Genomic DNA, 25,912 nt, shown 5'->3' on the forward strand with positions numbered 1-25,912 from the left:
TGACATTACTGGGCATTTTTTCCAGCATAAAAATAAGAACAACTAATTTACTTATTGTAATTGGTAAAATTAGAGTAGTAATAAGTGTCTGATATTTCTATATATATTATCTTTAATTTAAACTGTTACTAATTTAACGAACTCACTTTGATGACGTCCTCGATCGAGTGAATTTACAACATTAAGATTTTTTTTTTCATCCTGTAATAATACTAATAGAATATCGGTTTTTGTTTTCTATTTATCGGTTTTTATTGTGCTTTTTTATATTTTTTTTTTATAAACCAAATTCTCTTTAGCACTTTAGATGTTAAATCAAGAATACTATTGAGTAATTATTTCTGTTTTTAATAACCTAAAGCCATTAAGATATACGTCAAAGTAGTTGCTTTGCATCTCTTCCCACTTCACATTGCAGACCCCCCCCCCCTGACCCCAAAAAAACATTTTTCCAGACATTTAAGTTCTCATAAACTTTTTTTTGTTTGTTTGTCAGAAATAAAGAAAATCACCTCTGTTTTAGTTTATTCTTAAAATGGCAATTGAAATAGCCGATGGTATGGCGTATTTATCAGCCAAAAAGTATGTTCATCGTGACTTGGCTGCCCGAAATTGTATGGTTGAAGAGAACTTGACTGTTAAAATTGGCGATTTCGGTATGACTAGAGATATCTACGAAACAGATTACTATAGAAAAGGTAGATCACTTTTATATTTGTTTGCCTCTATTTTCTTTTTTCCTTATATTTTTACTATCCCTTTTTTATCTCCTTTTCATCTTTCTTCATTATCCTTCCTTGTTTCATTCCGTTCTTTGGTCCCCTGTTTTACATCTCCTTTCTCTATCCTTCCTCTTCTCTTCCCTCTCTTTGATCTTCTTCTTTTGTTCTTCTTTCGGTCTCCTTCCTTATTCCTTCTCTTTGTTTTTTGTTTTTTTCTCTTTCTCCGTTCTCCTCCGTTTATTTCCCTCTCCTTGGTCTTCTTCTTTACATTTTGTCTTTTTTTAAAATTTTGCTCTCCTCTCTTTGGTCTCCTTCTTTTCATCATCCTTCTGAATCCTTGCTTTTTTCTCCCATCCCTTAGATCTCCTTCTTTTTGTCTTCCTTCAGTCTCTTCCCCCAGTCTCCCTTCAGTCTCTTCCTTCTTCAGTCTCATATCCTTTCTCCTTTTTTGCCTGTTTTCGTCTGCTAATTTATTCTTTCTTTAGTCTTTTTTCTTTTTCTCCCCTCTCTTGGTCTTTTTTTTTCGTCATCCTTTTGTATATTCCTTTATTCTACCAGCCTTTTGGTCTCCTTCTCTTCTGCTTCTTTCAGTCTCCTTTCTCATTCCTCCCCTTTTTGATATTTCTTTGTTTTTTTCTTACCTCCTCCCTTTGTTCTTCCCTGTCTATGTTCTTCTTATTTTCTTCTTCTCCCTCTCGACTTCTTCCTTTTCCTCTCCCCTCTCTGTGCTCTCCTGGTTTTCTGCTTCCATACCTTTTTGTTCTCAAATATTCAAAAGAAAATTGGCAACTACATACAGGTATATTAAACATTCTAGCATGGGCGCAAGAAATAAACACTATCAGTGCCACAGACAGTACAGCGTTGCACGATGTAATTAGAAAACTTTAAGCCACTGTAGATTGCGTTGAGTTCCTAAAATTTGGGATTTAATTAAAATTCGAAAGTAAAAATAAAAAATGGAACATTAAATCGGAATGAAAAGCAAAATAAAAAGAATAGGATTTAATAAAAGAAAATAGAAATAAAGTAATTACGAATAGTATTTATTAAGATTTTAAGATTTATTGGGATTTCCTAACCAACACATCCTGAGCATCCACTGGACTGACAGAATTACGAAAACCTCCACACATTAAAGAACCAAGCGTATGTTGATAGTTCAGGTAGTCTTCAATATTTGGTGGCGATATTGTGGCCACATCGTCTGTATGGGCAATGGCAGGTTCCCACACGGTGTGTGGTGCTGGGATTCTCGGACATTAGAAGGTTGTGACGGCAAAAGATGACTCTTGGCTGGTGCGTAGATAAGGATGCTGCACTGGTAGGAACATCTTTGTAAGACCTATGACCTCTGACTCTGTAGAGGTTGTCGTGGAGTGGTACCGTTATTGGCTTATGCCCCAGCCGGTGTGGGACGGACTATGTTTTACTAAGTCGTATTTAATTCGACATGCTAGTCCTGCTTAAGGAGCCATAAGTAACGTTATAATTAATAATTACGTCATATATAATTATTGTCATATAGATCATTGTCATATATTTTGATATCCCAAAAGTTATATGTCATACATAAATCGCAAGTAATTCATATTTAATGTTATACAATCGCCCTTCTACATAAGGAGCCATAATTAATGTCTTAGATTAATAATTATTGTCATATAAATTGTTCGTCAAATATAAGTCTAAAGTAACTCGTAATTAGTATGATTTACTGACATCTGCTACAGGAGGAGTCATGATTAATACCAAAATGAATTAACATATCACATAATTATTATATTGTTGTCATATATATTGATATATTGTCAATACATCTTTATATTTATTGTCAATTATTGTCATATATATATTGACGCTATATGTCATGTATAAGTCATAAGCAGGGGCGTCGTTTGGGGGTTGGGCAGTTGCCCCGCCAATAATGTGGAGAAAAAAATAATTATATATCCCACGCCTCTTGACTATCTGGATATGGACCCCTCTTCCCCCTCCCCCCGATGAAAATGATGAAAATTCACCGCTGGTCACAAGTGAGTCAAAATTAAAGTGATATACGGTCTCTGCTGCAAGAAGACCTGCTCGAGTTTGCTATTTCACAGTTTGAGCCATTTTGTGTTTCTTGTTTTTTTGGTTCTATTTAGCCATTATTGGCCGTTCTATATTAGCTATTTTATGGTTTTATGTTTTTGTATATTTCGGTCTCTTTTCTTTTGTAATTCATTGCTCCACTTTTTCTTGTTGTCTATAGTGGTTAAAAAATTCTTGATTATTTATTTATAAATATAATGTACAATTATATATAAATAAAATATTTATAATTTATTTATAATTATAAAAATGCTTTATTTATCGAGTTATTAATTAATTATTTAAATATTGTTCATTTATAATAATAATTTATAATTATCTTAATAATTATTTATTTATTGTTTATTTAATGTAATCTCAAGTATACACAGACAGTTCTATGGGGGAGGGTGTATCAAACTCTTCAATTCGAAGTCCATCCTTAGGCTTGATTTCTCAAAATCCCCTGGGTATCCTATCAGACTGTCATTTGCGAGGTAGTAAGTTCCACTCTTCGTGTTAAATGGAAAATGTGTAAAATCCACAAACATATATGACATTATTATATTTCCAATAATTTATATTTATTTTGTCATTTCCAATAGGGGGGAAAGGATTATTACCGGTTCGATGGATGTCTCCTGAATCTTTGAAAGATGGCGTATTTACTAGTCAATCAGATATTTGGAGTTTTGGCGTTGTACTTTGGGAAATGGCAACACTGGCGTCACAGCCATATCAGGTACAAATTGTCTTTCTAATTGTGTTTTCTTCCTTTTAAGATTACGTTAGGGTGTTGCATTTTTAATGTCATGTAGCTCTTTCTTTTTATTTTCCACTTAAACAAACTGCTTGTATATATATATACATATATATATATATATATATATATATATATATATATATATATATATATATATATATATATATATATATATATATATATATAAAGCTAAGATGTTAATATAGCTGTTACGCTTAATAGTCGTCCGAAAAGTTTTCGATTTTTTCAGCCTATTTTATATGATCCCCAAACCTGCTTCAAAGAACACTACCCCCCCCCCTCAAAGAAACTTGAAAATTAATAATCTAAAAAGGGTCTTTTGATTTTGATCCCCCCCCTCCCTAGGACACTCAAGATGCTAAGGACTCCATTTACTTTGAGTTCAAGGTTTTCAATATGCGACTTGCAACCTTAGGAGGGTAGCGTAGTTAAACAGCAAAATCAACCAATGTTAGGAAGGATTTTTTTGGGAGAAGATAAGTATTTCGCTTTGTTTTTATAATTTTTGGTTCAATGTGAGTTGGCAAAGCGAGTTTAGTAATTGACATATTTTCATGTAAGAAACATATTTTATGCAAGAGAAATACTTGGATGCATGAACATGCAAGGCACTGGTGCTGTGTGATTAGGTCAAGGAGGTGACAATGGTAACCCCTATATTTTGAAAAAGATTTTTTTCGTATCTTCGCTTTTAAAAAATACCCCCTTCCATCCCTCCCCCGTACATTTTAGGTAACTAGCACCACTCTAGCCTTGACACATTCTCTCTAGACGTATTCTAGCCTTTTCAACGTAAAATTGAAATAAAAAGTGCTTCTGCACTGATAGTAATTGCCTTGTTTTTATTGATGCTTAGTATAGTTATAAAAAAAAAGAAATAAATCCTTTATATACCTTTTTACAAGAATTTCTTGAAACTTTCTGAAATTCGTTCTGACATTTTCACACGTACACAGAGGCGGTTTAAGGGGGGCTGAAGGGGTACTTGACCCGGTGCAGAAATTTTAGTGATGCAGAATTTCAATAAATAATCTAACTGTTATAATCATTTTGTAATTTTTTCATTTAAAAACAAATTTTAAAAACTATAAATAATAATAATTAAATACTAATAATTAAAATAATTAATAATGCATCCGTTACCGAATTTTTTTGGAATAAAAAGTGTGAAATTTTGCAAGAGTGGGAACTGGCAATAAGGTCGACAAAAAGCACCATTTACGGTTTGGCGACACTTATCATTTTTTCACGGTAATAACGAGAATATTTAATTAGTTTGTGTAGTTGGTAATATTAGTGTAGTAATAAGTGTCTAGTCTCAGTTCCTGACTGAAAAATGGTTGTAAAGCTTGCTAAAACGCTAAGTGTCGCCAAACGCTAGATGGTGTGGATGTTTTGACGACACTAGTGCCAGTTTCTACTCTTGAAAGTCACCCATATTCTTTGATAGGGCCCTTAGAAAATTTTGAAGGTTGATGAATACGACCAAGACAGCCAATTGAATGGCTACCATGCTCACTGGTCTTAACAACACTCAATTTTTTTTTTTCCAACTAAAACTGAGTTGGATAATAATAATGAAAATGAATTAAAAGACCAGAAAGGAAGATTGAAAGATTAGATTGTTACTGCTAAGAACAAGATAACCAAAAATAATATATATTAATTATTCTAATTATTCTATATATATTGTTATGTAAAAATTATTACAATTAATTATTATTATTAATTATATAATTTATATTGAAAACAAAGTACCAAGGTCATTACAACAAAACCAGTTTTCATCCCCAAGATCCATCGTGGCTTTACTCGTACCTGAAAACGTCCTAAAACGTCCTCGGACTTTAGCACCTGTTGTTCTATTTGTCCTTGTGGTCTTTTGTTTTATTCTTATTGCTTCCTTTTTGACTTTTTTTCTTGCCCTTTCTACATTCTTGTCTATTTATACAGATCGCTTTATTCATAAGTGTTATCTCGATTAAAAGTTTTACACTATCTTAGTGACTTCATTTCAAAGAATGAAGCAATTTAGAGAGTTGAAGTGTTTCGTCTCCTGAAAATTCTTCTGCAGCTGATAAAACAGGAAATGAGAAATTGTTGAAAACAAGAAAACTACTTTATTGTTAATTTTCTGGTTCCCTGTGTTTTCTCCTTGTTTTTGTCCATTTTTGGTTTCTATTTGAATTTGGTTTATATTCGTTTTTACCTTATTTGATGCTGGTGAGTATTAACATATGTTTCTCAATTTCTGTTAAGCATTTCCGTTCCAGCAAAAATATTTCCAAAGGGGGGGGGCGATGGTTTCTGTTTTTTTTTTTTTTTTTTTTTTTTTTTTTTTTTTTTTTTTTTTTTTTTTTTTTTTTTTTTTTTTTTTTTTTGCCAGAAAGGCGTTAAATTATTTTCAGATTCTACGAGATGTCCTTTTTATGTTTTTTTTTTTTTTTTTTTTTTTTTACTCTTCCAGAGGGGATGGGGTTGATATGGATAAAGTATCATTGATTAACAAAATAAACTTTGCAATCCAATTGGGATCAATTTTAAAGCAGATCAGGTTTACCAAAGGCTGTGGCCTGAGGGGGGGGGGGGTGGCTAATGTTTTCATTGCAACTTTTGTGACCAATTTACGAGCCAGACAATTATTTATTTTAATATATTTTATGTTTATAAATTTTTACTTCTCATTTTGTTTTGTTCTTTAAGTTCCACCTTTTATTTCTCGTTGTCTTTTGCTCTTTTTCTGTTTCTATTGGTTTTCATCTGCACAATAGACGCTTTGTTTCATACAGGCAAAATATTAAAGTTACTTTTTTACATTCATGTATCTCCTTCACTCAAAACCTTTCTTTCTCTTTCTTTCCTGTAATTGTTTTTTAGTTATATTTTGTCATAGTTGGGCAGGTCTGCTTTAAATATGTTTAGATTATATGTCTATCCTTCAGCCGTTGAGTTTAATTCTCTTTCAGGGTCTATCTAATGAGCAAGTTCTGAAGTATGTTATGGACGGAGGCAAAATGGAAATGCCCGAGGATTGTCCAGACATTTTATATAATTTGATGCTTCAGTGTTGGAAGTTTCAGCCTAAACAGAGGCCAAGATTTGTGGACATTGTTGAACAGCTTCTGCCAGAGGTAAGATAAATCAAAATCATCGAAAAGACTGGGATTGATCCCTAAAATCCTATGATATATTTTTAACCTCTCATACTATATACTGATCTCGTTGAAACTCTTGGATTGATCTCAGAAAGCTTAGGGATAGGATATATATCTACCCGATGAGATATATTTGAAACGCCAAGATCCAAGAATAAATCTCTGAAACCCTGTAATAATTCTCGGAAATCCTATTATCGAAGTTAATTTGTCTGTCTCCCTGCTTTTTTCGCTACTTTTGCTCTTTTAATTTCCTTCTTCCTCCAATATCCTTTCTCATGATGTTTATATAACGTCCAGTTATGGCGTTGTCCTGCTGGCACTGATATTGCATCAAATGTTATACATTTTTGCTTCTATATGGATCAGATTCTCGTGATTTTTTTCCGTTTAATTTTGCTTAATTTTTCTGTCTCCTCTATCCCCCTCATCTATTTTAGTATTCCTAATTTTCTTCCCCCTTGGGCCTCCTTTCTCTTTTCTTCACCCTTCAGCCTCCTTCGTTCTTTTCTTTCATCTCTTTGGTTTCTTTCTTTCGTTTTTCCTCGTCTCTCCTTCTTCATGACGTTGGCACTGATAGTGCATCAACTGTTATACGTTTTTACTTTCATTTTGGGTCAGATTCTCCTAATTCTTCCGTCTCTTTCCACTGTTTTCCTTCCTTCACTCTCCTTCGTTATTTCTTTCCTTTTTTGGTCTCACTCTTTCCCTCATCCCTCAGACTCTTCCCTTATGATGTTGTTCCGCTGGTAATGATAACGCATCAAATATTATACGTTTTTCCTTGTATATTAGAGCATACTCTCTTAATTTTTTTCTTCAATTTTTCGTATTTTTTCTCTTTCCTCTCTTTCTTACTCTATATTCGTTCTCCTAATTCTCTTCTTCCTTGAGTCTATTCCCATTTTTTGTTCTACCTTCAGTCTCCTTGTTTTCCTCCCTATTTTCGGTTTCCTTCTTCCTCCAGTTTCTTTCCTTGTGATGTTGTTCTGCTGGCACAGATAACTCATCAAAAATCGATTGCATTTTAGATTAGATTCTCATAACCTTTCTTCGTAAGTTTATGGGTCAAGAAAGGTTTCCAGAGATTGCTACGGGCTGATTAGAAATAGATATTTGAGAATTTTTTTTAGAAACTCTCTTTTTATCTAAATACCAAAATTTCTTACCCGATTTTTCTTATATGGTAATTGTAAAGACAATAAAGGTAATTGTTGAGATGCAATACCAAAAGTAGCTTTTTCTTATTGATTTGTATCTAATTTTTCTAATTTTTAGTGTTTCCTTTCTTTTTTTTGTCTTTATTATTCTTGTTATCCCCTCTTTATTTTGAATTTTTATGATGGATTGACAAGATTGATATCCGACCGGTCGCTTTTAAGCATTTTTTCTGAATCAGTGTCACTTGTTGTCATATGTTGTCATCACTTTGTGTCAGTTTTTTGCATGTTAATAACATTGTTTTGAATTAAATTAATACTTTAGTCTGTTGAGTTTTGAATAAAAATCAAGTTGGTGGACCACAATGAAAAAGCCGAGACAGATAGTCTGAGTGAGAGGCAAAGCCGGCATAACCCTTTTTCAAAACTGTGAAAATTTTGTCATTCCGCTTTTTAATAGATAATCTATCATCCATCCATCCTTGAGCAGAACTAAGGTAGATAGGCATGTAGTAAGGTTAATGAAAATAGTCCATCCGTTCTGTGAGCCATTTGAAGGAAATTGGAGACCCCAACATGGCTATCCTAGCCATAAACCATCTTTATTAATTTTATTAGTGATTGAAGAACATTAAAAGCAAAGTATTTTCCCCAAAATTTCCTCTCACGCTGAAAGGAGGTTGCTTTGGACTCCCAAGTAATAATTTTCAGCGGAAGAGGCTTTTTCTATCCAATCCCGTATCTATTCGTAACAATTTTGTACTGCAGTGAATCTAGCATTTCAATTCGATTCGATCTGAAGAACTATGATTCGATCCGATCTTCGATTCTATGTTCGATTATATATAGTTCGATTCGATCTTCGATTCTATATAGAACTGTGATTCGATTCTTCAGATTCGATCTGAAGAACTATGCGTTGTTCCTGCTTTATTTATAGTTGAGTTATTTGGGGGGGGGGCAAGACTAGGTGAATATCTTCCAAGTAAGACTATAGTACTTGAAACCTGGGGGTGACCGGATCAAGCTTACCTCTTAAATGTGGATACTTTAAAAGGTTGAATAATATATGCTATGGGGGGAGGAGTATTATTTTAAAGTGGGACTTCAGGGGGGATGTAACGTTGGTCATTTCAGTAAGGGTAATTTTATGCCTTTCAGTAAAAGAAGGAAGTATTTGGAGAGCTTTAGGTCGCGGAAGGGTCCGTATTTTTGCCTGATGTGCGGAGAAAATGATGATTTAGAGCACTCTTATGTGCAATTGTAAGGAGTTGAAGGATTTGAGGGTAGAAACTTTTGGTATTGGGGTAAATGGGAAAGATTGGATGGTCAGAATTTTAAAATAGTAAGTGTAAAGTGTATATCAAGAATGTGGGGAGGTATGTGCGTGTAGCCATGCAGCACAGAGAGAGATTTTTGGAGGGTGGACGATAAGCAGGACAAAAAAAGAATGTTGAACGTTATTTTATATGGTTAGAATAGGAAATATGTTTACATATTTATATGGTTACAATAGGAAAAAAATTAAGACCTGAGAAAAAGACCCAAAATGAAAATACAAAAATTATTATTAATAATAAAAAATAAGTCAGTAAAATCTTCAATGAGGATTCTCTTAGAGAAATAAAATCCCCGCTAGAGATCTTTTTCTTTTTTTACCCATGATTTATGTAGTTTTAAAGTACTTAAAATATATTGATCATGTCTGCATATTTTGTGTAATTATGTTAGTTTTATGGCATTAGGTGCCTTATTGTGTTTGTTTTCTTTTTGCAATTGTGATATTTGTTCATTGTTGTTATTGTATACCCTGTTATGCGTCTTAGTATCATGTCATTTTTTTTTTTTTTTTTTTTTTTTTTTTTTTTTTTTTTTTTTTTTTTAAATAAAAAAAATGGCATCACTATGTTATTTGTGGTTTTTAGTAAGTATAACTACTATTGCGTAACTTATGTGAAAGTATAACATTTTTTTCACTCTCTTAATATTTGTTAGACGTGAAAATAGAACTCCCCAGGTTTTACACAAAATAATCAAACAGAAAGACCTAATATTCAGGAGTCGTAAATAAGATGTGAGCGACAGGAAAGTGTACGAGAAACTAAACTATTTATCAAAAAAAATGAAAGTGAATCAGTTTAAAATTTAATGCAGAACAGATCGATGATAATTTTTTTTTACCACGTTTTACTTAACCTCCTTTCTGTGTCTGTCTATCGCCGGAATTTGAGCGACAAACTGTGGCGAAAGAATTTGACAAAATTTGATATGCTTATTTCGACCCCTTCCTCTCATCCGATTTGGCTCAACATATGTATATATCCTTACTTTACCTCAAACTTCAACGTCGGAAAAACAATAAGAACCTTCATCCCCCCCCACCCTCAAGACTGTATCCGTCTAACTCGTTTATCTAACTTGTAAAAACGTAAAAAAAAATGAATATATCAAAATTTCTTATGCGTTTTTTTGAGGTTTTTCTGTGTTTTCTGCCACGTTTTACTTAACTTCCTTTCTCTCTCTGCCTGTTGCCAGGATTTTGAGCGACAAATTGTAGAGACAGAATTTGACAAAATTTGAAAAATTTGAGATTGCTTGACAAAATTTAAGATCCTTATTTCGACCCCTTCCTCTCATCCGATTTGGCTCAACATTTGTTTATATCCTTACTTTGCCTAAAATTTTTATATTCTAAAATATTTGAATCTCCGTATCCAAATCCGGAGAGACTCTGGATCCAGATCATTATGCTCCATCCTCCGGATCATTCTTAATCCGGAGACCGAACAGAATTAAGTAAATTCTTTATAAAAAAAATACTTTTAAAAAACCAAGTTTTACAAATGGGCTAAAAAGGGGTAAATAAGTTTTTCGGTTCTAAAGAATACTTTTGATGTACATAATTCAAGATTTTCGAAATATTTTGAATGTTGTGAATTCTTTTACTCAAGCCTATAAAATTCTCTAAAAATGTGAACGGCGGGCGCATTTTCAGTCAAATACCTATTAAATCTAGCTATCTGTTCCGTCTGTCCGATTTTTCCTTTTGAAACTGAAAAACTTGATAATGACTGCGAAAAAAAAGAAAATGGCGTGCAGAAACCAGTTAACTGCAGATTTGGTGCAAAACAAGCAGGAGGGCAAAGACGAGCCCACAGGAACTCCCTTAACCCCACCTTGCCCCCTCCCACTTATTAGTTTTTTTATCATAAAGGCCTCTAATATCCTACTATTCTAGCACGAATTCTATCCCATTTTTCTTTGGTCGTTTTCACAGACTGAGACCGTTTCCCTGTCTGTCCGAACTTTCCATGTTAAAACTGAATTAAGTCCTTTTACGAAGAAATGATAATTCGGCTACTTTAAACTCATCAAACTCATCCTCATTTAACTCATCAAGAGGTCGTGAGAGGCTGTCTCAACCGCATAATAAAAAAAAAATGTGTTTGTACAGATGCATAAATTCAAGGGACAAATTATATGAAAAATATAAGAAATTAAATGACATCCCAGTCTTCAGGCGCTTCAGTTGCGTTTAAGACTTACATATTCAATACTCTTTAACCTATTTTATGTAGTTAACTGCATTTTTTTAGCCCCCCCCCCACTCCCATCCCCATAAGAATGCTCCTGGGAGCTTATTGGCCGCTATATTTTTATTCTATGTCTTTTTTTCTTTTTTCTTTTTTATTGATAATATGATTTACAATAAATTCTACTTTGCTAGTTGGAATGTGACAACAATTTCTCCGAAGATTCCTTTTATCACAGTGGAGAGGGTCAGGAATACCTTGCTCTTGACCGACAAGAGAGAATGGTTATCCATGAGCACCCTGAAGAAGATAATTATGGTAATACTTCCTTTTCAAGAACTACTGTACCTGATCAAACCGTCGTCGAGATCCTGGACGTTGAATGTCCTGATGATGATGATGTGGTGTTGAGTGAGAGTCATGATGAAGAAGAACCACTCAATCCGGTAAGTTATTGCTTCGAAAAACACTTAAGAAAAATCGTGGTATGAAATCTACTTTTCGCGTCATAGTCCCACTAATTAACTAATAAAAATCTACTTGAAATTAATCGAAAATCATTTAATTAAGTAATTAAAAATTTAATTTAGTAGATTTTAATATTTTAGTTGAATAAGTTCCCAGTAAACGTTCTGTGTGTCTATTTTTTCCAAAGGAAACTGTAAACCTTAAACCGAGTCTTTCTGTCTTATTAACTATGTATAGAGATATTTGCATAACATTAGAGGAAGGGGGATCACGCGCATTGATCTAGATGAAAATTGTATCACTAAATTCATCATATTTTAAAATGCTAGACCAGAGTTTAAATCCCTTATCTGCATGAGTTCGAAATTTTTTGTTAAAGATAATTTCTTAGATTGCCATAACAGATATTATTGGCTTAGATATTATTATTGGCTTATTATTTAATATTTTTAGATATTATTATAGCTTATTATTAGATATTATTATTGGCTTAGATATTATTGGCTTGCCATAACATAAAGAAAGAAAACGACCAAAAATGGGGTTTTTAAAGGCCAAATGAAAATACTGAAGAAAACACAGAAAGCGAATATTTCGAGAGAACAACCGCCTCTCTTCTTCAGCGCGAACAAAATAATATGATCAAGGAAAAGGTAAAAACCAAAAAACAAACTCGGAAAGTACAACAAAACTAATGAAAAAATAAGCCAAAAAATTAAATAAAAGACCAAAAATTAAAAGAATTAAATCTGTATTTTTTAGTATTTTCATTTGGCCTATAAAAACCCCATTTTTGATCGTTTTCTTTCTTTATGAAATTTTGTGTTATCCTAAATGTACTTTTTTTTCAAGATTGTTCGGATCAAACCAAGAGCACAGCTGCGGTGCTCGGGACAGCTGACCCAGTTGCTCCCCACCCCCTAGGAACAGCTGTGACTGCAGTAGTAGGAGTAGGATACTAACAATTCATTGCAGCACCAAGCCATCTGGGGTCAAAACAGTTGTACATGTTCCTCCTACATTCCAGTCTATTCAAAGCTTTACTCTTTAGCCCCTCCCTTTTTCTTTCAACCTTCCTTGTGGCCGCTTCCCATTCGCTTGGGGACAATTTGCTATTTGTTTGGCCATAGAGGCATGGCCAAAAAGCATAATCTTTGGCAATCTGCCATCGTTTAAGGCGTGGCCTAGTGATCCTAACCTTTCAGTATAAGGATCAGATGAGAGAAATGTTGAGATGGCTAGGGCGCGTTTTGCGGATGAAGGATGACAGATTGCTGAAAGTTGTTTCTTTCCGCCAACCGTCTAGGGCTAAGCAGAAATCAGGTCGTCTGTGGCTAGGGTGGGAGGATGTCATAAAAAAAAGATTTAAAGAAAATGGGAACTTCCCAGGAGGGTGTAAAGAGGAAATCTTTAAATAGATTGGGATGGAGGAGGAGCGTGCGTAGCTGTGTTTGCCTCAGGTGGCTTGGTGCTGCGGTGAGTTGTTAGTAGCAGTAGTAGTATAGCTATAATTATCGAAACATGTATTGAGGCAATACAGATAAATATTATAATGTAAATTCAATATTTTGTTCAATTAAACATTGTTCAGTTTGTTTTGTTTACATTTATGCTTGATTCTTGTATTTATATCTTGTACTAAAACTGCAATTCACTCAGTCTATTAGCTGTTCATTCACCTGTTCTAGTCATTATTAGGGCTATAATGAAAGAAAGGCTAAGACGACTAGGCCACGTTTCTACGGATGAAGCGTGACAAAGGCTGTGCTTTTTAGCAATGCATCTGGAAACCAATGAAAAGCAGGTTGTCCCCTAATAAGGTGGGAATAGGTCATAAGAAAGGGTTTTAATGGAATTAGAACTTCATGGGCTGGGGCAGAGAGGGAATTGTTTGCTTAGCAGTTGGTATGGTGCTGCAGTGAGTTGCTCGTAGCATTATTGTGTTCCTATTTTGTATTTAAATCGTAGTTTATTCAGTCTATTATAATCACTTTTTCTTGTTGAAATTTTTTCTGTTGTTTATACAAGGAAGGCTTATTACATGGAATATGTATGAAGGCTTATACAAGTATGAAGTATAAGCCTTGTATGAAGGCTTATACAAGGAAGGCTGATCTGAAGTACCAAGGACCGTGACAAATATATCATGTTGTTTGAATTGTTTAAGCAGAAACTCATATAGCTGTATATGTTCCTACAAAATTAGGAAAAACTCGGGATTCCATTTTTTTATGAGAGATGGGTGTAGTTTTGCAGTTCTTACTAGTAGTGGTTGCCAGATTAAAAAAAAAAGAACCGTAGATGAAAATAAGGATAAATAAATTAAAAACATTTTGCAACAGCTTAAGAAGGTGTAACTGTTACATACGAAACATGGCAACATGGCAAAAAATATGAAAACGTGGCACTACCCTTCAAACTTCATAAATTCCAAACAGCCGAAACAAACCTTAGAAAATCACAGTTTTATGGTATAAATAGATGTAAAATAGGATCAGGGGGGGGTGTTTGTTTTGACGTCCTTGGTACTTAAAGGTTTAAAAAAAGAACTTTAAAAAAAAGAATGAATCGATAAAATGGAGCAACTGGAAAGACTTAAAATATAAAAATTATTTTTATTTTTTTTTTAATAAAAAGAAGTTTAAATTAAATAATTTGTTTTCAATTTTTTCAATTTAATTCTTTTTTTTAAAAAGCCAAGATGGATGTAATCACATTTCAGAGTAAAAAAAAAAATAGAAGTTAGACACAAAAAAAGAGAGAAAAGCTTAGGGAAAACACGAAAACGTTTAAAATAACCATACACACACAATATTAAAAAAAAAAAATTTGTGGTTATACAAATATAAAATTAATATATAAAAATATAATATAATTATTTGTTTGATTGCTTTTCTTCTTTTGCTTGCTGTGGGCCCTTGCTTTGGCTATGGGCCCGTTATTTCAACATTTAACTTCTTTGATTTAATGAGATTGGTATGAAAATACATCATTTTTATAGTTTTTAACTAAATTTTAAAAGATAGATTTTTAAACGAAAAACTTTTTATATTGTGCTGTTAAAACTGGGAAAAGCCTCAAATCATTACTTAAGTTTAGGCAAAAGTATAGTAACGGTAAAATTAGATGGATTTTTTTCTTTTCTTTTTTGTTTTTTTGTCGCAGGTCTGAAATCAGTTGTCGGTTATAAATTCCAATAGTTATTAATTTTCCCAAGCATCGAAGTAGCTAAAAACGAAATTGCTACATATATATATATATATATATATATATATATATATATATATATATATATATATATATATATATATATATATATATATATATATATATATATATATATATATATATATATATATATGTATATATATATATATATATATATATATATATATATATATATATATATATATAATACATAAATGTATATATATATATATATATATATATATATATATATATATATATATATATATATATATATATATATATATATATATATATATATATATATATATATAATACATAAATGTATATATATATATATATATATATATATATATATATATATATATATATATATATATATATATATATATATATATATATATAATACATAAATGTATATATATATATATATATATATATATATATATATATATATATATATATATATATATATATATATATATATATATATATATATATATATATATATATATATATATATATATATATATATATATATATATATATATATATATATATATATATATATATATATATATATATATATATATATATATATATATATATATATATATATATATATATATATATATATATGTATATATATATATATATATATATATATATATATATATATATATATATATATAATACATAAATGTATATATATATATATATATATATATATATATATATATATATATATATATATATATATATATATATATATATATATATATATGTATATATTATATATATATATATATATATATATATATATTATATATATATATATATATATATATATATATATATATATATATATATTTATGAGTATAACTGAATATGAGCGAAAGCTCTTTTTCCAGTGTGCTGCTAGCTGAGTGGCAACAAGTAACATCCCTTCTTTGTCTCAGGAAAGAGAGCATGCGTCCGAAGCCGTGGCGTCCTACTCTACACAGGAAGACGATGACCACGCGCCGCTGACTTACCGAGGAGGAAAGCGGCGTCCCCTCATTCAGCCCGCACAACCCCGAAATGGCAACAGTCATATATCCTCGACAGATAGTAGTAAAACACAGAGTGATAGTAGCAAGTCTGGGAGTCACCTGAGTAATGGGAGTGTGAGTAATGGATATTTGAGTCGTCACCGTGATGCTTCCACTGAGTGTTGAGTCTAGTTAGTTATTTCTCGAATCTCGACAAGTTATGAGTAGCTTATGCCCAAGCCACCCTGTAGCCACACTTGTTTATAAAGAAAAAAAGCGTTGTGAATAAGCTGCGTTCTTCATTGATCTTAACGTTACATTTGCGCTTCCAGGGCATCAAAGAAGAGCCTCCAATCATTTCGTTGGCTTACTACGGCTAACATGTCCTCCAACCTGGGTTTGATTAAAGTGTTAAGGCTGTGTAGGTTACCCGTTTAGCGTATTCCTGGGCCTTCCCTTATGACGGGTGTCCAATGTTTCTGTTGGGATTTGTTCTGAGGCTTGACTTAGATGTTTCGTTTTCACTAGCTATTCCTCTATGGGCAGGCTCTCGTGGTAAGCATTTGAGTTACATTTGAGGAAAATTTAATGATGACAACTTTGTGTGAAAGGGCTGTATTAACACTAATTTCTTCTCAGTATATTCTAAAAATGACGTCTATCGTTCGTCGTTTTCAGTATATAAGTGAAAAATTGTTGTTCTAAACATCCATCTTTTCTAATTTCAAAAATGTCTGGCTAATGATTACACTCTGGTTGTAATCATAAAAATGACCGTTTTAATCATAAGAACATGACCGAAGTCACCAAATTCCGCACGGTATACATCGTTGGCGCTGTAGTTGTGCATGATTTTTAGCAGCAAGTGTGAGTATAGCATGGCTCGCAGTGTTGCCAACAAGACATGAAATTGTCAACATGACAAACGTTGCCAACAGTGTGAAGTACAGTATAATTTACCAGTGAAATAAGACGCCAATTTTTTTTAGTGAATAGTTGAATATAGTAATTGAAAAACAATGTATTCGAAGTATAGTTATGCGATATGTGCTTTTTGTCGTTTGATGAGTGAATACTGTCACTAAATTTTGATGTTTTTGTTTTTTTCCACTTTTTTTGCAAAATGATTTCGCAGTCAATGTCAAGTAACATGCTTTTTACAGCCTTATTCAGCTAATGGTCACTTTACACGATCCGTAAACATAACCATAAACATCTCCTTCTTCAAACTGAAACAATTACCATAAACGAGATTCTAATTGTCGTATCACCAAATACTTTAAACTGAAGATTGATTGTCGTAAGCCGTAAACTTTTTCTGTAAACTGAAATAATTACCGAAGACTAAAAACATATTAACGTAAACGGAAATAGCCGTACACTTTTTCTTCTGCAAACTGAAATAATTACCGTAAACTGAAATCTGATTGTTGTATCACTCAATGTTGTAAACCGAAAAGTGATTGTCGTAAGCCGTAAACTGAAATAACCGTAACATTTTTTTGCAAATTCAAATTATTTCCGTAAACTGAATTCTGATTATCGTATAGCTGAATACTGGAAACTGAATTCTAATTATCGGATCAATGAATACGGTAGACTGAAAACTGATTGTCGTAAGCCCTAAACCGAAATAGCCGTAAAATTATTCTGCCAACTGAAATAGTTACCGTAAACTGAAAACAGATTGCCGTAAATTGAAATAGCCGTAAACTTTTTCTCCGAGCTGAAATATTTGCCTTTGAGCAGTAAAACTTTTACATAAAATATCAATGTTGTTCCTTAAAACAAAACATCATAATTTACGTTAGACAAATTAAAAACGAGATTTAGCTCAGGCGTAATACCAAAATTTAACCGACGTTTTGATTTTTACTGATATCAGACCTAATTATAATACGATTATCTGATTGGTTAGTTCAGACTAGCTAAGATAGAAAATTTTCGTATTACACTTGTCTATATAGCTAAGGATTGACAATGAAGCTTTCTAAAGGACTTTTCGTGGTAAAACTCTGGAAAGGATTCTGATAAATTGAACTTGAGTGGCAGATCTAATTAGCTAATTTAATTAAATTATATTCTGAATGGGTTTGGCCCTGGCTATTTCTTGGCATAAGCTTAATCTTAGTGTTCGGTAAATCTAATTGTGATTTCTGTGGCGTCTATTGAGAGGGGATATGAAGACAATGAAGCCTATGAAAAAATTTTGGGATTTTAGATTGACTGTAAAAACTGTATGTATTTTTAATATATATATTTACATATTTTAATATATAATATATATAAATATATTTTTTATATATATAATATATATATATATATGATATATATTTTAATGTATTTAACTGTAAAACTCGTAACCAAAAATTTAAAGTATATCTCCCGGTCTTTTTTATTTCAAACAATGAAGCCTATAAAAAACTAGCGCTGGTGTCAACAGAAAAAGCTATTAACGCTATCTAGCATTTGGGGAAACTTGATATTTTTTTTGGTATAATAATAGGAACAATTAATTTAATCAGTGTAATTATGGTATAACTATATTAGTAATAAGAATCTGACCTCAGTTCCTGACAGAAAAATGATTACAGAACTTGAAAAAATGCGAAAACTGTAATCTATATAATAACAAAAAAACTGTATATCTATAAATATAATATATAGAACTGTAAAACTATAACTAAAATTTGCAACTGGTATCTCCCGATTGATTTTTATTTAATAGGAAAAAAGTCAATGAGAAATATGTATAATTTTTTTGACCGTTAAAACGGCTGTGTTTTACGGATCGTGTAAACCTAGCATAAGCAAAATCGCGGTAACAATCACAAATATATGCATATTTTATTTCAATTTTGCTTTGCATGTGAATATAACTATATTTTACTTTTTCATTTATTTTTTATTTTCAGATTTAAATTTTAAAAAATAAGTAAAATTAATCTAGGTCTTCTTATCCGAAATCTTTTATGAGGACATTTTGTTTCTTTTTTCTGTGTATTTGTGGAAATTTTACACTTTTTTAATAAACAAAAATCTGTATCCTGTAAATCCGAAATTGTGACTTCGTAGCTCTCTTCCTAAATCACTAGAAAAGGAATTGATGGCCATTTCTAGATTTCTAGACAACCCTTTTTAAAATGCAGCGACCACTTTATTTTTATTGGTTCAGATTACGTAAAAGATCTTTATTTTCTGAACATGCCTTTTTAATTTTTAATTTTATTGATAAATAAAACATTTTTATTAAATATATATTTTTATTAATATATAAAATATTTTTATTTTATTAAAGATATTAAATTTACAAAATTTTTATTATATATATATATATATATATATATATATATATATATATATATATATATATATATATATATATATATATATATATATGGTTGCAGTAGTGCAGTGGCCTATTTCAGCACTGCCAATAATACCTAAAAATTACTTAAGCAGATTAAGCTTATGATAAATTAAACTTCCAGATAATTTTTCATTGTCCTCTTAAAGACATAATAATCACAAATTTGAGTTCCAGATTTTTGTCGCAGTGTGACGAATGGTGAATGACTTTGGACGAATTTCACTTAAAAAAAAAATAAAAAATCTGAAATAATAAGCGAAACTATTCTAGATTTCCAGATTTCATTTCTTGAAGACGTTTTATTTTTATTTATTTTTTTATCTTTTGTTCAAAACATTTTTTTTTTTTTTTTTTTTTTTTTTTTTTTGAAGCAAAAGAATATTAATCCTGTGCATCTCGAATGTCAATACTAAAGAGCCCTTTTTGATTTGCAACGCCATCATTATATTTGGTTCAGATTATATAAATAATAATATGAAAGAAATCTCCATATATATTTATTAATTTTGGAGGAGACCACACCTTCCTCTCCTTCTATACCAACAGTCATTCCAAGTCTATAACCGGCTATTATTATAATGAAAATAAAAAGAAAGAACAATTTTTTCATCAAGCTTTACATCGCTATTCGGCTCATTCATATGATCCAAAAATGAGTTGCTTTTTTGCTAATATTATCATTAAATTAAACTTGAAATTTACTTTAACTTTAATGTTAGCCATAGTAAATTCAAATATTCAGTTAACTATTTCCAAATTGGGATAACATAGTCTTCATTCATAGAAAAGATAGAAATCACCTAACATAGAAATTAGGTACTCTTATCATCTTCGTCAGTTCTGATGAGTTACCAAGATGGGTTTTAATTGGAAATTTAAACTACAAGATTTCATATCAGTTCAACCTCATTCAGTCGAACCAACATAAAATTTAATTAAATTGGATTTATCAAAATTTTTATTTCAATGCAAGGTGTATTCTTTGAATCCACCTCCCGACGAAGAACAATTCTTCTGCTATTAAACTTTTCTGTTATTTAATAATAGTTCGCCTTTAAAATGCTAATTAGTTGAAAAAAAACATGTACACAACTAAGCCCATTTCGGCCTTTCTATTTAAAATGTTTTCATTTTATTTAAAATATAATTTTGAAATAATCTTTCTATTTTTGAAAGTTTGGAGGCAATAGGCATTTGTAGGCATATATAGGCGAGGCAATAGGCATGGTTTTGAGATTTCGCCCTTAATAATAACAAAAATAATTTATAAATGTTCCATATAAGATAAGTGGTTGCAATATTTTCCAGTGTTGTCATATCACTCAAAAACCCTACGAAATGGCCAAGATATAAAAGATATAAACACAAATAGATTGAGGACCTCTTGTTATATTAGATAGCATTGCTATATCAACAAGATGTATCAAAGCTGATTAATGTAGACAATAGATTAACTTTCTTTTTTGAAATAACATTTTTATTTCAATGTTTTAAGTAAGATATATGTATATGTGTGTTTGTAAAGTTAAGCAGTGTTGTCAAATAGCTTGCCGTATGGCGGAAAACCTTCTACTAAACGGGAATTAGCTCTATTGCAATTATAAATATAAAGCAATAAACCACCGCCATATTTTGGGTAGAATTTCTTTTGGCTAAGATATGGCTTAGTGTACTCAGTGAATGGCGGTTTCACTGTCATACTATTTTAGGCATAAGCGAATTATTGACTATCTTTTTTGCTTTCAAAGTATTTAATGCTGGTTAATATGGTCAAATATGGTAAAAAATAGCCAAAAAAGTGAAGAGGCCCAATAATAAGCACAATCTAAATTTTTGCGAGGAAGGTTTGACAACACTGCTCCTGCGATTAGCTCCGTAAACAGTTTGAATATAATTTCTTGCCGAACGCATTGTCTGATAACTCGATATAAGTACCTGACTTCAATACCTACACAAACAGTTTCCATACTTCCCCGCCCCCTTAGTAAGCAGTGATGTTATTTCCATGTGAAAAAGAATTTTGCAAATCTATTATTTCATTTGCTTTTTTTCGTTGTGTTACGATGGGTATACATATTTAAATAAAATTGTTTTTATCCGTACGTTGCTCTTCTTTTTTTGTATAAGTCATGATGCCCAAAACCATTTCGTAAAACGTGTATTCACTAGTTTTTGGAAACGGTTTGATGGCCTATCATCCCATGAAGACACCTATGATGAAATAAACCTTATTACATAAGTAGGATTTTTGCATTTTGCATTTATGGTACAGGCATTGGCTTCCTGGGGAGGCTGTGTCCTCCCCTTTATTTGTACATAGTACAATATTATATTTGTACTGTGTACATCCCCTCTTCTAGATTTTTCCAGATGCCCTGTTTTGGAGGGGTGGGCGGGGTATTTCCAATGTATAGTAAAAAAATGCCTTTTATAATATTTTTATTGAAAAAATTGAAGAACGACAAACTTGCCCTTCCGTCCTAAATATCAAACGCTTTTTGCCCCCCCCCCCTCAAAAAAAATCCTCGTGAATTGACGCCACTGGGTAGAGTCATATAGAAACTGGAATAATGGTAACCAGGAACTCGAAGTATGACAGTGTCAAACGTTTGATCAATTGTTACAAAATTGGAAAGCTTGCTGACGCATGTGATGCTTTGCAAAAACCAAGGCTAACTTCTCGTGATGTGGAAATTCTTAAAGAACACATGAAAATTATGGAGCCAGTAGCAGTAGCATAGGACATTCTTCAGGGGGAGGAAAAATGCTACTTCGGTGCTATTTATCCTGCAATCATATCGCTTGAAAGGAAGATCAAAAAGCTGAAAGATTTGGCGAAAGTCAGCCAGCCTTTGGGTATATGCTTTACTTATGGGTCTCGAAAAAAGATTCCCTACGATCCTGGACAAAAGTTCTTCATGCAAGAGACTATGTTATTGCCACGGCAAGTCATCCTTTCTTCAAAATTGAAGTGGTTTCCTGATAACCAGAAGGATGTAGCAGTTGAACTTTTGGTGGACGAAGCGAAAAAGGTCGAGGATTTCAGCAGCACTCACGAGGCCGATAAAGGTAGCTTTTTGTCTGGAGACGAATACTTTGATCTTAGAGATGAAGAAATTACTTGTGATGATTCTTGCACCGTAAACGTGAAAACAATTCTGTGAAGGTGGAGGTTTTGTCATATTTGAATGAGAGGCGAAAGGAACTATCTGTGCTCAAAGTGTACCCAAGGGTAATGGAAGTTTTCAGGGAGTACAACTGTGTCATTCCTTCGTCTGCACCTGCAGAACGACTTTTCTTTATAGGTGGTGGAATTTTTACTCGAAAGGAAACATGCTCGGAGATGGTATGTTTGAAAAGTTTCTGCTGTTGAAAGGAGCAAGTAAAAAATTAAGTTAAGTTATGATGAAGCTGTAATGAATGTTCATTGTACATTCTTTTCTTTTTATATCTTAACTGAAGCAAAATTCAATTTTTTATGAAACCAGTTGATTTTTTTTCATGAAAACTGTCGGTTTTTCTGAAAAGCGGTCGATTTCTCGTCAGATTCCTTCGTCTGCACCTGCAGAACGACTTTTCTTTATAGGTGGTGGAATTTTTACTCGAAAGGAAACATGCTCGGAGACGGTATGTTTGAAAAGTTTCTGCTGTTGAAAGGAGCAAGTAAAAAATTAAGTTATGATGAAGCTGTAATGAATGTTCATTGTAAATTCTTTTCTTTTTATATCTTAACTGAAGCAAAATTCAATTTTTTGTGAAACCAGTTGATTTTTTTTCATGAAAACTGTCGGTTTTTCTGAAAAGCGGTCGATTTCTCGTCAGAATCTTGCTTATCTTGTCTACTTGGAAAGGAAACGGATATTAAAGAAAGTATTTTGTAAAAGTATTTACTGTAAGTAAAAAATTAGTGCTTGAGTACTTAAATACTGAAGTAAAATCGAAATACATGAGTATTTAAGTACTGAAGTGCTTTTCCAAAAGCATTTATTACTTAAGTATATTTTTAGAGAATTACTTGATGCTTGTACTTGAGTAAAAATTTCTCTGAGTACTTGGTAATTGTACTTAAGAAAAAAAAGAAGTACTTGGCACAACACTGGGTAGCATTAACGTTAGTTAATAGCAGTGGCGGTTCTGACCTCTCTTGCGCACGGGGTAAAATCTTGATTAGCCCTCCCCCCCCCACCCACCGTCTTCCATAAAATTTTTAGGCCAAATTTTAACAAAACTTTCATTTATTAACAAGATTATTTTCAATTATTAATTAACTAATCATTTCTTTTTTATTTTATTATTTAATTTTTTTAACCATTACAAATTATTATAATTTATTTTTTATTATTAATTATTTTCAATTAATTAACTGTTCCCTCTAATTTATTAACACTATTTTTTAATTACAAAATGACCATTATTTGTTTCAAATTTCGCGCCTCTAAAATTTCAGCGCCCGGGTCAAGTGCTGTCTCTAACTTTACAACTGCCTCTGGCCAATAGCTCTGTTTTTGAAACAAGAAAACGAAATAGGAAATTAAATCACGTTTACTCAGTATAAAATGTTGCAAATCTAAAAAAAAATAGAGAAAATTGTCACAGCGTAGTCTTGCTGACGGCCAATACGACTCCACTTTCAACTCGTGTCTCCACACTTCTTCTTTCACTTTCTGCACCAGAACATGCATCTTGTTCATCAATATCTGTTGCTCCACAATGAAAATCACATACAGGGGTGGCAGATAAAGTAAAAACGGGGGCTAGGCATTCTTCCTTGCCCATGCTATCAATGGCGGCAGTACAACCCCGAAATAAAAATTGCTCTTTGTCCTTCAAAATGTGTTTGAAACAGAATTTGCTCAGGGGTATAACCTGTTGTTGGCATTTCAGCTTTCCTTCACTGTAACTGCAGCGCATGACAGGCTGCGCCTTAAAATTTGATCCTTCCGTTACCTAGAAAATAAAAATATTTCTCATATCTAATAGCGCAGCGTATATGCATGTGTATTTGCAGCACATGACAGGCTGCGACTTAAAATTTGATCCTTTTGTGACCTATAAAATAAAAATATATCTGAGATCTAATGGCGCAGTGTATGTGCATGCGTATTTGCAGCACATGACAGGCTGCACCTTAAAATTTGATCCTCTTGTAACCTATAAAATAAAAATATATCTGAGATGTAATAGCGCAGCGTATGTGCATGCGTATTTTCAGCACATGAGAAGCTGCACCTTAAAATTTCATCCTTTTGTAACCAATAAAATAAAAATATATCTGAGATCTAATAGCGCAGCGTATGTGCATGCGTATTTGCAGCGCATGGCAGGCTGCACCTTAGAATTTGATCCTTTTGTAACCTATAAATTAAAAATATATCTGATATCTAATAGCGCAGCATATGTGCAATCGTATTTGCAGTAAATGACAGGCTGCACCTTAAAATTTCATCCTTTTGTAACCTATAAAATAAAAATATATCTGAGATCTAATAGCGCAGCGTATGTGCATGCGTATTTGCAGCGCATGACAGGCTGCACCTTAGAATTTGATCCTTTTGTAACCTATAAATTAAAAATATATCTGATATCTAATAGCGTAGCATATGTGCAATCGTATTTGCAGTACATGACAGGCTGCACCTTAAAATTTCATCCTTTTGTAACCTATAAAATAAAAATATATCTGATATCTAATAGCGCAGCGTATGTGCATGCGTATTTGCAGCGCATGACAGGCTGCACCTTAGAATTTGATCCTTTTGTAACCTATAAATTAAAAATATATCTGATATCTAATAGCGTAGCATATGGGCAATCGTATTTGCAGTACATGACATGCTGCACCTTAAAATTTCATCCTTTTGTAACCTATAAAATAAAAATATATTTGAGATCTAATAGCGCAGCGTATGTGCATGCGTATTTGCAGCGCATGACAGGCTGCACCTTAGAATTTGATCCTTTTGTAACCTATAAATTAAAAATATACCTGATATCTAATAGCGCAGCATATGTGCAATCGTATTTCCAGTACATGACATGCTGCACCTTAAAATTTCATCCTTTTGTAACCTATAAATTAAAAATATATCTGACATCTAATAGCGCAGCGTATGTGCATGCGTATTTGCAGCGCATGACAGGCTGCACCTTAGAATTTGATCCTTTTGTAGCCTATAGATTAAAAATATATCTGATATCTAATAGCGCAGCATATGTGCAATCGTATTTGCAGTACATGACATGCTGCACCTTAAAATTTCATCCTTTTGTAACCTATAAAATAAAAATATATCTGATATCTAATAGCGCAGCATATGTGCAATCGTATTTGCAGTACATGACAGGCTGCACCTTAGAATTTGATCCTTTTGTAACCTATAAATTAAAAATATATCTGACATCTAATAGC

The 25,912-nt window shown here is 32.2% G+C and overlaps 2 protein-coding genes across 3 annotated transcripts in view; one reads left to right on the top strand and one right to left on the bottom strand.

Moving 5' to 3' along the window:
* Window positions 1–19,357, top strand: part of LOC136038269 (insulin-like peptide receptor) — a 258,331-nt gene extending 238,974 nt beyond the window's left edge. The window contains exons 22-26 of one of the 2 annotated variants that reach the window (XM_065721386.1): window positions 524–698; window positions 3,401–3,537; window positions 6,546–6,710; window positions 11,622–11,873; window positions 16,062–19,357. In XM_065721386.1, coding sequence (XP_065577458.1) covers window positions 524–698; window positions 3,401–3,537; window positions 6,546–6,710; window positions 11,622–11,873; window positions 16,062–16,319 — 987 coding nt within the window. In that variant the 3' untranslated portion in view covers window positions 16,320–19,357. Of the gene's footprint in view, window positions 1–523; window positions 699–3,400; window positions 3,538–6,545; window positions 6,711–11,621; window positions 11,874–16,013 lie in introns of both variants that reach the window. The other variant, XM_065721387.1, reaches the window with a different exon arrangement.
* A 4,676-nt stretch (window positions 19,358–24,033) lies between these two features.
* LOC136038271 (KAT8 regulatory NSL complex subunit 2-like) overlaps window positions 24,034–25,912 on the bottom strand; it is a 41,658-nt gene continuing 39,779 nt past the window's right edge. The window contains exon 5 of the mRNA XM_065721391.1: window positions 24,034–24,450. Within this exon, the coding sequence (XP_065577463.1) occupies window positions 24,094–24,450 (357 nt within the window). The 3' untranslated portion in view covers window positions 24,034–24,093. The remainder of the gene's footprint in view (window positions 24,451–25,912) is intronic.

Source organism: Artemia franciscana, chromosome 17 (genome assembly GCF_032884065.1).
Source record: "Artemia franciscana chromosome 17, ASM3288406v1, whole genome shotgun sequence".
NCBI lineage: Eukaryota > Metazoa > Arthropoda > Branchiopoda > Anostraca > Artemiidae > Artemia > Artemia franciscana.